Here is a 19,022-nt window from a genome sequence, read left to right on the forward strand (position 1 = left end):
TATTGAATACTAAAACATCATTACAGCCACATTAGCCAATGCCACCAGAGAGACACTGCTGACGAGAAATAGCACTGCAGGATGGAAATTATAATAATGGATCAAGAAGAGGTGCTGACAGTGTACCCTCTCCTCTGTCTGATCCTGAAGGTCGTTGCTGCCCTCAGACCCGTTTTGATATGCAACATCAGTTTTTATGTGCCGTTTAAGCATTGTGACAGCATACATGTGATCGATGTCCAAGCTAGCTTTTAAAACTCAGCAGTTTGCATAAATGTTTAATCTCAGATTAAACAGTTTTCTTTTGTCAGGTGAGTAGGCTGTTCAAAAGGTTACTTTAAAAAAAAAGCTTTAAAATACTTATATAATGATGGTTTATAGCTACATGACATAGGACTATAATGTAAACCAGGGTTAAAAGAAAAGTGTAAAATATTTGGCAGCAATCTAAACCCTTTATCTAAGCAGCAATGCTATCTATCATGCATAAAATATCCTTATTACCTGACCCGACTAGTGACGTTTCTGACAAGTAGCCTACTTGACCTTGATACAGCCCTAGGAAAAAAATCTGACCGGGGACCGTGCGTGTTAGCCAATCAGAAATGTAAAGGGTTAGTTCACCCAAAAATGAAAATTCTGTCATTAATTATTCACCCTCATGTCGTTCCACACCCGTAAGACCTTCGTTCATCTTCGGAACACAAATTAAGATATTTTTGATGAAATCCGATGGCTCAGTGAGGCCTCCATTGCCAGCAAGACAATTAACACTTTCAAAGCCCAGAAAGCTACTAAAGATGTATTAAAAACAGTTCATGCGACTACAGTGGTTCAACCTTAATGTTATGAAGCGCCGATAATACTTTTTGTGTGCCGAAAAAACTAAATAACGACTTTATCCAACAATATCTAGTGATGGGCGATTTCATAACACTGCTTCGTGGTTCACCACTTGGGGGCGTGACTTTGTCAGTTTGATACGCGCTCCGAACCACCGATTCAAAAAGATTCGTAAAGCTTCGAAGCTTCATGAAGCGGTGTTTTGAAATCGCCCATCACTGGATATTGTTGAATAAAGTCGCTATTTTGTTTTTTTGGCGCACAGAAAGTATTCTCGTCGCTTCATAACATTCATAACTTCATAACTAACCCTTTAAAAGGCAGCTCTGAGCCAACGGCGTGAGTCTGAGGGCGGGATGAACCGGTTGAAAAATACTCGAGAAGCACTTGGACCGATTCAGTCCAATTTGTAAGCGAATTGTTCATTCCAGTTTTGTGCAGTTTTCAAGCAATTTTCCGACTCAACAGAACAGTTCGTTCACCAATCGGACATCGCTATTTGACGCAGCATGTGGCGCAGACATATTTTTTTTATGTAAAATAGAATATGTAGGCTAAATTATTAGTTTTATGTAAAGTGTAATTTGTATCGTTGCTTTTTTCATGTTATGGCTAAAATCGATATAAAGTTAATTTCATAATTTATTAGTGTTTATCCTTAATTTGTATTTTGTGAAGTTATATTTTCCTTCAGGCTCATGGTAGGGTATAAATCACGTATTTTTCTAAAAACACATTTATAATATGTTTTCCACCATGGCTGGTGGAGAAACGGTATTTCTCCACTATCCACGGAGAACCGAAATGACAAAAATTACTGCTTTTGACGAGGGACTTTGAGAGAGCGCGCAGTAGCCAGGCGGAGTCTTACGTCGTCTTGGGAAACACAGCATGTCAGACCAGCCCCTGGGCGGAGGATCTGGAGATTGATGCCTCTGCTTGCGCGTTCCCACTCCGTTTTAACACACTCGGTTTAGTCCCGGGCAGAGACGTGCATGTGCTCGGGCAGTAAGTGGACTGTAGACGCCAGAGTTAAAGACTTCAGGGACGCTCGACCCAGGACCGGATAGAAGCAAACACATTTTCGCCACATTTTGTCGTCTTTTATGATCTTTAGTTTTTGAAAACAAGTGGAATCGGAAACAGTGAACGACACAGCTAGACATGTAAGATATCTATCGAATGCTTGACTCACTTTTGGACTCTGGTTTCCACATGACAGCTCGCCATAATGTTTTCCTTTATGTTTACATTCCATATGGTTAGGGATAGAGGACTCATAATGCGTCCATTAACTTTTCTTTTATCAACATCAAGATTTTAGGTTGAAATGTATATGAATGCGTGAGAAAAAGTGTATATATTATGTGCTTACGTACCATTTGAAATCTTCTCTTAACTACGTTATTTGAAGTCCTGTCACAGGACACGACCATTTCAAATGAACTAGTCATTTTAAATGGCTCTGTGGTGTGACATATTTTAAAACTACAAATATCCCAATTAGTCTCTACATTAATATGAAGTCATAGTGTATGATGCTAATAAAATGAGCAAAATGCTGTTTCAAATTATTTTAGATGGATTACAGCATGTTACACTATGTCAACATCCTATTTAAATATTTAACCAACTATGTACATATAAATATTAATAGGTGTGAAAATGTAAATTGTAAACACACTCTTCATTCTATTTAAATCCCATAATCCAGAGTTTCCAGAGTCTTGAAAGTATTTTGTTACCTGGATATTTATATTGTATTTTTGTCTTATTGGAGACATTTGGAAAACTACTGTAAAGTCTGTACATTGGTTTCATATGTAGAAAACTACCCCAGAAATCTTAGTAATGAGTAGTAATCATGCATGACTGGAAAAGTAATTAAAAATTTATCATGAACTCTTTTCACATTTGAGGTGTTCTCAGAAACGGAAGTCGTCAAAGTTGGGTAAACTTCTATAGTGGTGAACGGAAGATGACAGCAAATATATTTTTTGTATTCCCATTTGCTCCAATAGCAAAAAAGAAAAAATCCATGATAGCGTTTCCACAACTTTCCAAAACATAAGTATAGGGTTATAAATGTAAAAAAATGTATTAAAAAAAAAAAATTTAAATATGAAAAACTTTGCTACATCTGCGATGTTGTTAACTGTGGAAATGCATCATCACAGTCTGTGAAAAGGTTCCACTGGTCAAAATATTTGGGTGGGAAACAGGCAAAGTTTTTTTTTTTTTTTTTTAACTAGTGTTTACCTATGTTCAGATGGAAATGTATATACAAAAGTGAACACGTTTCATTAACCTTTATGCAGTTTGAAGAGCTTAGTTGTCACCTCGGATTTATGACGTATTACTGACGTTACTGCACTTTTTTACTATTTCCTCAGGTGTAACCGAGCAGGAAGACATCGGGAGGATCTGGGCCGGTGGGCTTAGGAGCTCTGCATGTGCACTCAACCTGAAATCAGTGTCTTTTGCATATATATGAAATCTTTTAGTTTGAGCTGAGCGAGATGGCATCCAGTCTTACATGCGCAGGTGTGGTTTGGGCCCTGTTGTCCTTCCTTTGTGCAGCCACATCTTGCATAGGCTTCTTCATGCCGTACTGGCTGCTTGGGTCGCAGATGGGTAAGCCAGTGTCATTTGGAACATTCCGGCGCTGTTCCTACCCCGTAAGGGATGAGGCCCGTGGTGGGACAGTTATGTTGGAGCAATGTGGGCGCTATGCCTCCTTCCAGGGCATCCCGAGTCTGGAGTGGAGGATCTGCACGGTGGTGACGGGGACAGGCTGCGGACTGCTGCTCCTGGTGGCTCTCACGGCAATGATGGGATGCTGTGTTACGGATCTAATCTCTCGCACCATCGGACGAGTGGCAGGAGGGATACAGTTCGTGGGAGGTGAGTCCAATTGCAAGGAGCTTGACTGGAGATTCAGTGGATGGGTAAATGGATAAATGGTTGGATGAATGTGTGGATAGATGGATTGAGAGATGAAAAGTTTGATGGACAGCTAGATGAATAATTGAATGGGCAACATGGTTTTAAGCATTAATAGATTGATATATGGCCATGATGATGCCTCTGCCGATATTTATTTTGAGTTTATCCTCCTATAATAAAACTAATATTTAATTTAATTCAATTCAATTATAAAAAGCCTAACATTTAATATAACATAATATAATTATTTGTAATTTTTTTTTTTAAAAATAGACTAATATCGAATTTATATCGGCCACCCCACTTTCTGGTTAGTTGGTCAGCTACTATTTTTCAGTTAATTTATTGGTTGGATGCATAGATGGGTTGTCGGAATGATGGATGAATGTTTTGGTAAATGGATAGTCAGATGAAACGCTGCAACTTTGCAAACACACACTTCCGTTTGTGTCTTCCTAGACGCAAGTTAGCAACTTCTGAGCGGGAACACATGACGACGACCGCATACTCTAAATGAAACTCGGTGTGCTTGTTTTGACATTTGGTTGCTACGATTCATGTCATCCTGTGAAGAGAGGAGCCTGTGACCTCTTGCTGATTTGGGCAAAGACACCAAACTTACATCCTGGTGAAAATCAGTTTGAGTTTGTTTGGTAACCAAACAAATGGTGAAAAGCAAACAAGAGTTTCCTTTCATGTATTTAGTTCAGATGGGATTGGCTTTCCAAATGACTATTGAGTTACAGTTGTTAACACAGAACGTGTTATGATTTCATGTACTGATTTCGGACGGTATGTGAGCATATTGTGGTAAAATTATAAAATAATTTAAACAATATGTATATAATTAAAAGCATAGTTCACCCAAAATGAAATTTCTGTTTTTCCACAACTTGTATGACTGACTTTCTTCTGTGGAGCACAAAAAAATATATTCTTGTCCATAGACTTTCATTTTATTGACCGAAATGCTCTTCAAAAGTCGTACAGGTTTGGACCGACATAAGGGTGAGTAAACAATGACATCATTTACATTTGTTTGGTGAACCGTCCCTTTAAAGGGTTAGTTCACCCAAAAATGAAATTTCTGTCATTAATTACTCACCCTTGTGCCGTTCCAAACCCTTCTTTCATCTTCGGAACACAAATTAAGATATTTTTGATGATATTTTTTATCCCCCATAGAAAGCAACATAATTACCATCATTCAAGGTCCAGAAAAGTAGTAAAGATAACGTTAAAATAGTCAACGTGACTAGTCTGACTACAGTGGTTCAACCTTAATGTTATGAAATGACGAGAATACTTTTTGTGTGCAAAAAGAAAACAAAAATAACGCCTTTATTCAACAATTTCTTCTCTACCCTGTCAGTCTTCTACGCAGTTGACGCAGTGAATGCAGTTCAGCGCTTAAGTGTTACGTCAAAACGCCGGCTCAGTATTGGTACAAGTGAGCAGCACGACACATGCGTGTGATACTGACGCAGGAGCCGGCCAATTCTGAGCTGGCGTTTTGACTATTTTAATGATGTCTTTACTGGACCTTGAATGATGGTAATTACATGGCTTTCTATGGGGGATAAAAAAAAACCTCTTGGATTTCATCAAAAAATATCTTAATTTATGTTCCAAAGATGAACGAATGTCTTATAAGTTTAGAACGAAAGAAATTTAATTTTTGGATGAACTAACCCTTTAAGGGAAGGAAGTCATTAAAGTAAGAATCATACCTTATGCTTCTACTACTGTGGCCTTTCTGATCAGCTTGTGATTGGACCTTCTGTATTGCTTTTCTTTTTATATCAAATGCAGTACCAGCAGTACTTGAACCGCCAACTGTTATTTTATCCAGATGGCAAGCTGAAGTCAGCCGAAAGGTCTAAATCCATCATGAAGGTGCACCAGGCAGTGAAACGAGAAATTTAAGCTTTAGTTACAGCATTCACCAAAGGTCAAAGTAAATGAGGAGAAGCGTTGTGAAAAATAATATACCGGAATCACACACATTCCTCTCCAGAAGGTATTCGATTTCTCACAGGACCCCCGAGTTAGCCTGAGAAACTTAAATTGCTCGGTAATTTATACAGAGGTTATATGAGGGAAAAAACACACTTGTTCAAACGTCTGTGAAGCACAAATTTACCTGACCTCCTCGGGGAAAACTAGTCCAGGCCAAATTAGCTTTTAATGGTCAAGAAAGTGGACGTGCCTTGCGAAAGCAGCCTTGCCTACACGCACAGGCAGAAAAAGAGCAGAGGGTTACACAGAATAAATTGGCTCTTGTTACTGTCCTTTTTACGAGATCTTTATATTTGTGAGGCAGTAACAGTGCTGCTTATGAAGCGATTGGCCCTGTAATGAGCAGTATATGAGGGGAGAAGGGTCCCTCATGGGCCCTTATGACTTACATCACCCTCTCTTCTTTTGACTTGCCTCTGAGCAGTGACTTTGCTCCATTTCAGTGAGATGGGAAATAATGAAGGTTGATTATATGTGACCTCTCTATGAGGGACCGTAGGCAACTGTTCTTTCTTTCATATCCCTTTCATATTCCCATCTCCTTTATGCTCTCTTTACTTTTCCACACACACATACATACACCTGCTTCCTTTGTGATGTTTTATTCAAGGGCAACTAAATATTTCCTGTTTGCAGGTTTTCCTTGTCCTAGAAAGCTGTGGCTTTGCTTTGTCTTTTTTTATCACTTGATACAGTAAAAGCGATAGAGACTCGCTTATGGACTTACTAATTCTGGGACAGATGCCAGATGCCATATTGGAGTATCACATCTTCAGTTTGCCCTTTCAGGTGGGAATATTATTCATTAATAGGTCGAACTTGTGAAGTCCTGCATCCTCTTGGGTTTCCTCTCACACCCACGTCTTGCTTCACAGCACACGTTGCATGTTTGCATACGTCACGCACGCACTCCTGAAAGACAGTCGGCTCAGTCATGTGTTTCATACACTGAATTTACCATAGGATTTATGGATTCCATCTGGCTACTGTCAGGATCCTGGCCAATAAGAACACAAGACCTTGAAATGAGTCTTATTCGCTTGAGAGATCTGCCGATATGACTGAGTTGGTCTGGGTGTTTTCTCAATTACTCTTTAATGTCTTCTTATCACATTAGTGAAATACTGAGGACATATCCTTTCAGAACAACCAGTTCCTGGGAGATGTTTCTCACTTTGCTTTAATGGCATTGCCTGATGAGTTTGTTACAGTTTGCCAGTGCAAAAATCAACTGTTTGGATTTCTCCCATGCTTTTCCTCCCTCATGCAATGCCTTATGTCTCTATCAAAGGTCTGTTCTCTGATTTTCTTTTCTTATCTCTTACCTTTTTACTGTTTAGTATTTGCTGTACTGTATCTATTTCGCTGTTGAAGATGGAAAAGAATGCGTTCATTGAACCATAACTATGCCCACTAGTGTCTGTATAACTTTTTCTGCATTTTCTGCAGTAGTTGCAGGCAACACTCTAAAAGGGTTTAACATAAAATATGAGTTGAAATGCTACACTGTTACACTATTATTAGCTCATAGCATTATCTAATTACAAAAATATTTAGAAATGAACATGGAAGGGGGTGTAAGATCAAATTTCTATGGTTTTCTATTGACTTTCTATGTAATTCTGCATGCGCTCATCCAATACAGACATGCTTCATTTTAGGAAAGTGCAAAAAGAAAGAAGAAAAAACCTGTGTAGACTGGTTTTGGGCTCACTTGACAATAAAACATATTTCTTAAGGAGCGTAAAGTGTTAGCATGCTAATATATATAAAATATGAAAAAGTCAAAATCTATATAGTCAAAATTAATTAGCTGGTTGTTGGAGAACTAGTTGACCATTGTGACCCATCATTACTGCATACACACTTTCTTACATTCCCGTTCAGAAGTTTGGGGTCAGTAAGATTTTTTTAAAGGGGACCTATTATGCCCCTTTTCATAAGATGTAATATAACTCTCTGGTGTCCCCAGAGTATGTCTGTGAAGTTTCAGCTAAAAATACCCCACAGATCATTTATTTATAGCTTGTAAAATTTGCTGCTATTTGGGTGTGAACAAAAACACACTGTTTTTGTGTGTGTCCCTTTAAATGCAGATGAGCTGCTGATCCCTGCCCGCTTTCCAAAAGAGGGCGGAGTTTTAACAGCTCGCACTTCAAATTGCTCAACAATAACAAAGCTGGAGAACCTCACGCAGCCAAAATGACGATTGTCAGTAACGGTGTTCAGCCTTACATTGTTCAAACCGGAGTCGGACACTGATGGAGAGAGTCATCAAGAAGTTATAGAATGCAACTGGACGTTTCTGAATGGTTAGTGATTTATGTAGTTGCTGTGGAGTTGATTCAGCTCATCAATTAGCATGTGCCATCATGTCTTTTGTGCGAAACCCGTATGGACGCCCACTATACATAGCATACCTGTTTACCAAACAGAGCCATATACACAAGGCTACTGTGAATCGTCTAATAGATTTTTTCAAAATATCGCTGGACAGAAACGCTCCTTTTTTTTTTAGCAATCGAGCTTGCCAGGGTCAACTTGCAGGCTATCCAAGCTAACAAGACTCTAAATAGTTTCTGTGCTCGTCTGTGCAGCTAACGACAAACAGTTAGCATGCTTTGCTCCAACTTTTGCCATGGCAAACTTTTGTCATGGCCATAAACGATACACCATTTTTGCTTGCGAAAACAAAATACGGCACCGTGGGTGGAAACGTGCAGATTAAGGGGTGGTAATATTATAAGATTCCCTTCCTACGTCACAAGGGGAGCGGAATCTGAGCGGCTAGTCGGATTTTAATGATATATCCCCTTTAAAAAGAAATTAATACTTGTAATCAGTAAGGATGCATTAACTTGAAAGGGATTAGACATTTATAATGTTACAAAAGATTTTTGTTTCATAAAAATGCTTTGCCACCACAGGAATAAATTACATTTTAAATATATATTAAAACAGAAAACAGTTACGCAGTATACGCAGCCGTATACCAGGAAGTTTTAGAGCACTTCATGCTTCCTGCTGCTGACCAACTTTATGGAGATGCAGATTTCATTTTCCAACAGGACTTGGCACATGCACACGGTGCCAAAGCTACCAGTACCTGGTTTAAGGACCATGGTACCCCTGTTCTTAATTGGCCAGCAAACTCGCCTGACCTTAACCCCATAGAACATCTATGGGGTATTGTGAAGAGGAAGATGCGATATGCCAGACCCAACAATGCAGAAGAGCTGAATGCCACTATCAGAGCAACCTGGGCTCTTATAACACCTGAGCAGTGCCACAGACTAATCGACTCCATGCCACGCCGCATTGCTGCAGTAATTTAGGCAAAAGGAGCCCCAACTAAGTATTGAGTGCTGTACATGCTCATACTTTTCATGTTCAAACTTTTCAGTTGGCCAAGATTTCTAAAAATCCTTTCTTTGTATTGGTCTTAAGTAATATTCTAATTTTCTGAGATACTGAATTTGGGATTTTCCTTAGTTGTCAGTTATAATCATCAAAATTAAAAGAAATAAACATTTGAAATATATCAGTCTGTGTGTAATGAATGAATATAATATACAAGTTTCACTTTTTGAATGGAATTAGTGAAATAAATCAACTTTTTGATGATATTCTAATTATATGACCAGCACCTGTGTATGTATATATATATATATATATATATATATATATATAAAATATTTTACAATATTAACATTTTTACTGTATTTTTGAACAAATAATTGCATCCTTGGTGAGCATAAGTGTCTTGTTTCAAAAAAATTAAAAAATCTTCCAGACCCCAAACATTTTGTATTTGCATGTATACATACTATGTGAATTCCTCATATTCAGTTTAAGTGACAAAAATGAGGCAAATTCATGTCCAGCTGTGTCTCCGAATATCACAATCGTTCTGTGTTTTTGTGGCCCCTTCACTCTGTGGATCACGTCGTTGTACTTACAGTGGGGAAATACAAGCTTACCCTGAGGAAAACACAAATAAGTCAGGTGGCAAAAACTCTGTGCGTGCGTGTGCTCGAGTGAGCTTTGAGACGTGACGGTTCAGTAATCCGGCCGGCAGCAGTTGTCTTACTGTAAGCTTTCACTTCTTGAACTGTAAACTTTCAACAAATACCAACAGAGGGTCAATGCAGCTTAGAAAACGTGTATGTTGTCTGTCAATGTTTGAGTTTAAAAACTGCACAACAGTATGGTGTTTTACTCCTATTTTTAAGTTATTAAACAGGCGAAGTATGACAATAATCATTAACTTTTCCAGAGTTGTCCTTGACTTTACATCCGGTCACAGTGGGCTGCAGGGTTTGCCTCCTGATTTCCCTCTGTTAGCTCAGATGTCAAATATGTCACATTTGTGTGCTGTGTAAATCTCTCTCGTTTAAATCTAGATTGACAATATTTAATTAGTCACGCTGGAATGTTTCTAATTGCGGAGACGACCGGGTGTTGAGAACTGCTGATTTTCGTGTACATTCGTGTGGGTGAACGCAAGCGTGTGCGCTTGAGCAACGTGCCGTGTGTATTTGTGGTGGTGTGGGAACAGCCCTAGCTAAGGGTGTAAACGCTGGTTTTAGCTGACCCGTGCTGACCCCTGGGCGCTTGGAAAGAGACGGATGGAGAGATGAGAGGGCGTAGGGTGGTGTGAATGGGAAAGACAGGCAGGATCCAGCTGATGGAGACAGCTGCAGCAGCATGAAGAGACTTACTGGCTCCAGGACGAGGAGCAGACTACTGCACATCTCTCACTATGTCTGACTGTCAGTTTCTCTACTGTCTGTAGATCTGTCTGAAAATGATGTAGACTCATTGGAATGTTTGGAATGTGTTTGGAATGTTGCTGGAAAATAGGAGAAAAAGAGTCTTGAGAGACTGACACTTAGTGAACTGAATAGGGCAGAGGTAAAGAAAATCTGTTCCTGTCTTTCACAGAAATCAATGACAGTGGTAACAGATATTGTCTTGTAAATTTGACACCAATGGGTGTAGCCCATTATGAATGCAGGATGAATTTCAATCCACATGTTATCCTGTCTAAATGATACCCAAGATTAGAAATGATCTGTTAACGGCTATAATAGCAAACATCTGAGCCACTAAGGACGCAGTTGTGTAATTTTATTTATGAAGGAAATGTGTCCAGATAAATTCATATAGCAGTATGTGTAAGTCATTAACACTAGAATGCTTCACATGGTCGTCAGTAAAACAAGGATTTGCACAGAAATTGGTTCTCAAAGATGGATCGATACCAACTGATCCAATTTCATATATATTTTTTTTGTGATGTTTGCAAATTGTCTTCCTGAATGTGTTTAGTTAGCACGCTCCTAATGTACTGTTAATTGTGGCTTAAGTTACCATTGTTTGTTACTGTATTCACGGAGACCAGAGCCATTTCGTTATTTTCATTTTTAACACAAAAACGCGTGTAGTCTGTATAATTCATAAACGCATCTTCGTTCTTATTCACAAAATACAACAAAATACATGCCATACCTATGTTATGTATTGCATCAAGAATAGTTTAATGATCCATTTTGCAAGTTATATTTGCTGTGTTAGCTTCTGTATTTTTTTTATTTTTTTTTTTTAGCTTCTGTATTGTGTATGCCTCAGTGCAAGCTTGGGGGCGGAGAGCACGAGCTCATTTGCATTTAAAGCAACCCTCCCACAAAAATGGTTTGATTTTGCTCACACCCAAATTGGGGCCAATTTGACAAGCTATAATAAATTATCTGTGGGTATTTTGAGCTGAAACTTCACAGACACATTCTGGGGACACCAGAGAATTATATTACGTCTGGTCAAAAGGGGCGTTATAGGTCACCTTTAATGACTATTAAGCTAATTTCCCCCAAATTTTCTTTACTTTAATGTCTCCTGTATGTATTCCATAATTTTAAATGGTGCATGTAACAAATTTTCAAATGATTGTATAATGAATTATTAAACATGATGATACTCATTGCTATAATTCCATAATGTTTGTATTACTTTGTTAAGGTAAAAATAATAACTTGAAGAAAAAAAAAGTGAAAGAAAGAAATGCATAAATTACAGGTAGAACAACAAAAACTACAATGATGTGAAATATTTCACAATGAATTTTTTTGTACATTATACTAATTTTAATGTGAGAAATCATTTTTTATACTGAAGAAAATGGAAATTGTGTCATGAAAAATAATGATTTTTTTTTTTTAATTAATAATAATGGTCCAAAAAATTTAAATCTTTTTTTTTTTTTTTTTTTTTTTTTGTGCATCCATGCATGCAAATATTGTCCAGAACCCTAAGAAAGTGATGTTTGTAATTATTCCTTTTCAACTTCTTTTTTTGATGTCAATTGCATAATGAAAAAATGAAAGGCAGAAACTGCCACAGCAGTTTTTAAAACATATGAATTTAAAAGTTACGTTATAATGAATTTTAAAGTAATGAATTTACTAAGATGCTAGTAGTACAACTTGATATCAACAGTGTTGGGGGTAATGTTGTGTTACGTAATCAGATTAACGCATTACTTTTAAATTTACAACAAAACATCAGAGTTACTTTTTCAAATAAGTAACGCAAATTATGGTTTTCCTATTTATTGACAGACAGCTCTCCTGTCCCCATGTTGAGAGAAATCAGGAGTAAGTGCAGAGGTGTTGTGTGCGCTGTGTGAACATGATGGTTATTGTAGTTCTAGACTAAATACGAGCATGCATTTACTCATCTCACTTGCGCTAAAACAGATTCAGTATTCCTCAAAATGAATAAAAACCGTGAAATGCAAACTCAGACTATTATGCAAACATGCAAAAATTAAATGTTAAATAACACAAATATACTATGTATTTAATCTCACTTTATTAACTGTCTTTGCTGCTGAGCTTCAATGATGATTTTTTGTTATTATAAAAGAAACAAACAAGCCCAGCCCAGGTGAGAAAAAGTAACGCATTACTTTCAATAAGAAGTAACTAAGTAACGCAGTTAGTTACTTTTTTAGGGAGTAACACAATATTGTAATGCATTACTTTTAAAAGTAAATTTTCCCCAACACTGGATATCAAGATGCAATTTTATGATGCTTTCATGTCCCAATGCTGGTATGTACTTTCCCATCACAAAGTGCAAATATAAGGATATTTTATTCTTTGGAAAATAAAAATGGGTCATAATACAAGATGTGCAATAACAGTTCTCACTTTAGGAGCCATTTAGGAAACTTGCCATTCTCTATTCTTTCTTGTTATTTGAGTCACACACATAATTTAAGGCATATTTAGAAGAGATGGTATCATCATTTGATGATTCCATCTCTCCAGATTCCTGAGAAAACAATGTGAGAGCAGCAGGGCACCATCAGTTGGCCAATCTCAACTTTTATAAAGAAACCCACACGGTTTACAAGAAATGATTCCTCCGTGACTCCTTAAGGAAATGACTCTGAAACCATTCCAGCAGGTTGCAACATTGGCCCTCCTTGACAGAACTGTATACAGCCATAAGGATATGAAGGTCATGTCTTTGACTGGTTTTCGCATGTTTACATTCTTGTAAGAAAAGCAGCATGCTGCATGACTTCATTTTCAGCTCAAAAAAATCTTTGTATTTGCTTTGCACCAGTCTGGAACGATAGGTGCTTTCTTTGCATTCCATTTTGTCCTTGACCTACAATGAGCAAAGATTATTGGGTTGAGATAAAAGGGATTTTTTGGAGGGTATTCCTTTTTTGTGACACTTTTTTGTCTTTTTTTTTATTAGTTGTCAATACCAATTTAAAACTGAATTTTAAATATAAATAAAAAGGTTGACACGAGAATAGTATATTGTTTATTGTATATTGTTTGTTCTGGACGACGAGACTCAGAATGACTTTGCTATGGGTTTGTTGAATATAAAGAGATTTTTTGTTCCCATTGTTTTGAGCATCTGTTGTGTGGCCAGATAAACTGGAGTCAGGCGGACACGTGCTGGAAGGAGAGCTTTCATTCATGAATTATTCATTGAAACTTAACTGGCTAAAAAAATCTGTCTTCAAATCCAGTATGATATTTTAGCTTTGAGGCGTAAATCTTGAAACCAGCTCACATAATTGAGAAAGGCAGTGATTCACAAGAGAGCGGGGATGTTCAAATCCTCAGATGCTCAGAATAGCATATATGAGCGTGTGGGTGAGTGCAGCGCATGAAAAAGCGCCCTGATACTTTTTCATATTTGCCCGTCTACCATGTCCTCAGTCTGCTTCAGCGTCCCTTGAATACAGTATCTAGCACTCCTTCCTCCTTTATCATCTAACAAAACTATGAGCAATATGAGACATTGGTCTTTTGTTCTGGTTAATGGGATAGTTCACATAAAAATGAAAATTCATAATTTACTCACCCTCATGTTGTTTCAAACATGTATGACTTCCACAGAAAACAAAATAAAAAAAATTGAAGGATCGTTCTTTTCGTCAGTTTCAATCTATGAGGATTAAGGTTTTCAAGCTTCAAAAAGGTGTAAAGTAGTTCCATGTCATTATTCAGTGATAATCATCCCCTCCAGTGAGCTGTTATTTGCTTTGACTAGATCGAGTCAGTGAGTTGAATTTGAGAACTAGTTTAGTCTGATTCATGAACATGATTCAGACCTCTTTTGTAAAATGGATCAACCAATTTATCCAAAATCAACTGAAAAGATCTAAATCAAACCAGTTCTTAAGCTTTTATATTTGAATACCTACAATCTTTAATACATTTAATACGTGGTTTCAACTTCTTTTTTTTGTTAAATAAATGTTATTACTCAAGATTTATGGTTGGGTATGCTGTTGAGTTGAAACAATGGCATTTTTTTCAAAAAGAGAGAAAGTCATACAGGTTTGGAACTACGTGAGGTTGAGTAAAGATGACAGAATTTTTGGGTGAAATATTGCTTTAATTTCTTATCACAATTTTTTTCTTATCCAAAAGGGCAAGAGCTAGACGTTATTAACTTTTCACAAATACGCACACGCACACTTGAACAAAGCCAACTTTCCATGGATAACTGAACAAAGGATTCTCTGTGTTCAAGAACTTTGAGAAGTTCCATTGCGAACTTGGCTCAGTCCACTTCCAGCGCTGCGTGGTCCCTCTCCAGCCCAGCTCCCTCCCTCAGATTGGAATGCAGGTCTGCATTCTCCTTAGGGCAATCATGCTGGAATGTTCCAGGCTTCCAGATGGTCCTCTAAGGTCCACGACTGTGGCAGCAGAGACATTCTTTGGCTACAGTAAAAGAGGAAATAAATGGTTTTCTCAGAGACCGATTCAAAAGTGTGGCAGAGGGAGATTTTTTTGAGGATAAAGCAGAAGAGAAGAAAGGTTTGGATTCACACAGATGGCACATGCACATTCGAAGGAAGCTCAGTAGAGAAGGGTTTTCATCTCTTGCAACCTGAATGTGGTATCTCTGAGGAACCATTAGGGCCTTGATGGATTTTTTTTTCAGTCTGTTTACTGCTTTGTTGAATTTGAATGTTTTTGTTTTTTTCCACAACACTGTAACCTGCAGTTTCTGTTGAAGCTGATGTAGTGAAAAATGAAAATTCTGCCATCTACTCACCCTCATGATGATTTTCTTCCATTGAACATAGAACAAGAACAGAGTACAAAGAACATGCCTGCTTGCTCTTTTTTTATGCAATTACAGTGAATGAGGACTGGAGCTTTCAAGCTTCAAAAAAGCACCAAAACATATCATAAATATATCATAATAGTGCTTCATATGACTTATTTACCATATAGCCTACTACAAGTCTTCTGAAGCCATATGATATCTTTGTGTGTTGAAAAAAAAAGTGTGTTGTGTGTTTAAAAAAAAAAAAATGTAAGACTTGATCTCCTAATCTAGTAGTCTGTAAATCTTACGACCAAATCATTGAGTTCACATTGAGATCACAGTGAGATTTAGATCTGGATCCAATTTGTGAACAGATCATTCACATTGATTTTTGTGAACTGGATCAGCTGATTTATTGACTCAGACTCAAAAGAACAATTCATGAATGTGATTTCAGTATAATGATTTAAATTTTGGTCTTTTCCTCACACAATACTATTGTATGACTAAAGCTTAGGACACATTTAACGACTAGCTAAAACATTCTAAGACTGAGCACAACACACAAAGACTGTTTCCTTTGACTGAAGCAGATTTATATACTTACATACGGAATTTGAACACCGAGTGTAATCGGCCTTACAATAAGTGTGTGCACGGCTTAGCGAAGACTTGGAATATTGCATCTAGTCATTTTGAACTACCTTTATCATACTTTTATGGTGCATTTTTGGCTATTTTTGTCTATTCGTGAAAATAGAGACCAGGATATTCAAACAATTTCCTTTCATACTACCGTTCCAAAGTTTTTTTTTTTGTTTTTTTTTTTAAAGAAATTAATACCTTCAGTCAGCAAGGATGCATTCAATTTATCGAAAGTGACTATAAATATGTTTGTAATGTACAAAAGATTTCTATTAAAAAAAAAGTTATTTTGAACTTTCTTTTCAAAGAATCCTGACAAAATGTATCACAGTTTCTATATAAATAAATATTGAGCAGCACAGCTGTTTTCAAGATTAATAGTGATAAATGTTTCTTGAGCACCAAATCAGCATATTAGAATGATTTCTGAAGGATCATGTGACTCTGAATTACTCTAGTCTTCAGCTTTGACATCAAAGAATACATTTTAGTTTAAGACCTCTTTCAAAAACAAAAAAAACAAAAATACAGACCCCAAACTTCTGAACAGTAGTGTGTGTTCCACAGAAGAAAGAAAGTTGTACAAGTTTGGAACATCATAAGGGTGAGTAAATAATAAAAGAATTGTAATGTTTGAGTGAACTGTTCCTTTAAAAAGGAACTTGGCTAATATAATTTTAAATAGCTAACATATTATGTTCCTCTAAACAGAACATAATCAGCATTCTTAATTTATTCCCTGCCTCACACCGACATTGTACAGTTTTTCCGCAGTGTGATTTCAAAAGGAACAGGCTTTTGGAATAATCTTGCATTTAAGTTCATGAAAACATTCCCAGCTGTTGACTGTTATGATGGTAAATGAATTCATGAGCTTAGTTTAGGACACCGCAGTGGCCTTTTCTTCTCTGTGTTCTTTTCTCTCACCATTTCATGCCTTCCTCAGTCTCAGACTGATTGAAAAAAGAGTTATGGTCCGTGTAAGTCTGTGGTGGTCTGTAATGGCGTGTGATGACAGCGCAGCTTTACATCATGTGCACGAGGCTGATAGCAGCGGCTGGCCGCCCGCTTGAGCTGAGCTCAGGACTGTCAATCACGCCTAGGGATTGAATGCCAAGTTTTATGATGGAACTCAGCGTGGACACTTTGGTCTAGGCAGCTGCTCGCCCCAACTACTTTATTAAATGGATATTTCACCCAAAATTTAAAATGATCATTTACTCACCATCATGTCTTTCCAAACCTGTATAACTTACTTTCTTCTGTGGAACACAAAAGGAGATGTTTAAAAGAATTTTAAAAGCTTAAACCAGTTGGTGGAATAATAGTTTTGTACTGCCCTGTTATTTTACTCTAATGTTCCTTATTGGTCTAGCTCAAAGGTTAAACCTAAAGACGATCCCTATTGGGGGTCAGCAGGAGCGAAAGGATCGTCTGGAGATCGTTGACCCTTTATTGCCTTCTCACATGTTACTGTCATGGTATTTTAGTCATGCTTTGTTGGTCTTTTGGTAAATCACGCCTCTGTGTTCAAAGGAAATCTTGTCAGGTCAGGTTTGTTTTGACTGTGGCGCAAGAACACTAAATTAGCACCCTTGGTTTTTCCTCAAATTTACTTTGCCATTTTATTTTACAGGTCCCTTTTGTGTCCACGCTTTGCTGGCACCTTCTCATGCAGACTTTAACAAACAGCAGCTAATTTGTCACGAAAGCTGCCAAAAAAAGCCAGTCGTCCATGGAAAATTCCATCTGTAACAGCAGGTCCGAGCCAGTGCAGGTCTGTCTCTGTTTTCACAGTGTTGAGTTGTGATAAGACAGGACTGCACAAAACATCCACCTGCCAACCCACATACAGATACAACAGGATGTTAGAATTTTTAGAAATGGATGTAATTGCTATGAAGAGTTCCAAATTGTAAGTATGTGAATTCTGGACGTCTCTGTCGACGTTCTGACCAGTTGACTTGGCAACCCAGAAGTCAACAATGACATGACGAGCCCTGGCAGCGATAACCCCTCATCCCTGGCAGGCCACTTCACAGATAGCGCTCCGGTAATTGAGACGTAATATGCCCAGTGCAGTTATATATAGATTGAAAAGTGCTCGTTGGAGAAAGTCAGATGAGGAGAAGACAAGCTTATTTATGTGCTAGAACTTCCTCCTTTAGTGGTTTATAAACATTGTACTCCACAAGCACTTACTTTCTTTACTACTGACAAATGGTTAGGTTTGTTTTCACTGGTTTTGCAAAGTCTACAAATAAAGCAATGAATTATAAAAGGTCTTTTTTATATATATTTTACTCTTTTAACTCGGGTAGCCTAATATTTAGGTACGCTCCATTTTTAAAATTCTTGCAGATAATTACATTTTGGCTAATAAGTGATAAATGGCTGATATTAAAATTTTGTACTATTTGTCTAAACAAGCAAAAAATAAAACATTAAAACCAATCATTTTAAACTCTGCAAGTGAGTTTAGGCATCACAATAGTAATGTACTATATGAAAAATGGATATTCATTTTGATATTTGCTAAAAATTACATACAGTGTTATTAAATTATTAGTGTTGTTAAAGTTTAACTTTAAGTGAGTGTTATCTAAATGTAAAAATAGAGTAAATGAGCATGTACAATTAAATAACATTACAAAATAAAATTATAAAAGAAAATATTGATATCAGCTGACATTAAAGGAATAGTTCACCCAAAAATGAAAATTCTGTCATTAATTATTCACCCTCATGTCGTTCCACACCCATAAGACCTTCATTCATCTTCGAAACACAAATTAAGATATTTTTGTGCACCAAAAAATGACTTTATGCAACAATATCTACTTCATGAAGCTTCAAAGCTTTACGAATCTTTTGTTTTGAATCAGTGGTTCGGAGCACGATTTAAAAGGCCAAAGTCATGTGATTTCAGTAAACGAGGCTTCGTTACGCCATAAGTGTTTCGAAATTTCAATGGGGCG

At 37.3% G+C, this 19,022-nt stretch overlaps 1 protein-coding gene across 1 annotated transcript in view; it reads left to right on the forward strand.

Annotated features, from left to right (window-relative positions):
- Window positions 1-1,717: 1,717 nt before the first annotated feature.
- The window catches only part of lhfpl6 (LHFPL tetraspan subfamily member 6), a 35,655-nt gene continuing 18,350 nt past the window's right edge, over window positions 1,718-19,022 (forward strand). The window contains exons 1-2 of the mRNA XM_051910985.1: window positions 1,718-2,009; window positions 3,237-3,747. Coding sequence (XP_051766945.1) covers window positions 3,363-3,747 — 385 coding nt within the window. The 5' untranslated portion in view covers window positions 1,718-2,009; window positions 3,237-3,362. The remainder of the gene's footprint in view (window positions 2,010-3,236; window positions 3,748-19,022) is intronic.

This window comes from Ctenopharyngodon idella, chromosome 10, assembly GCF_019924925.1.
Source record: "Ctenopharyngodon idella isolate HZGC_01 chromosome 10, HZGC01, whole genome shotgun sequence".
NCBI lineage: Eukaryota > Metazoa > Chordata > Actinopteri > Cypriniformes > Xenocyprididae > Ctenopharyngodon > Ctenopharyngodon idella.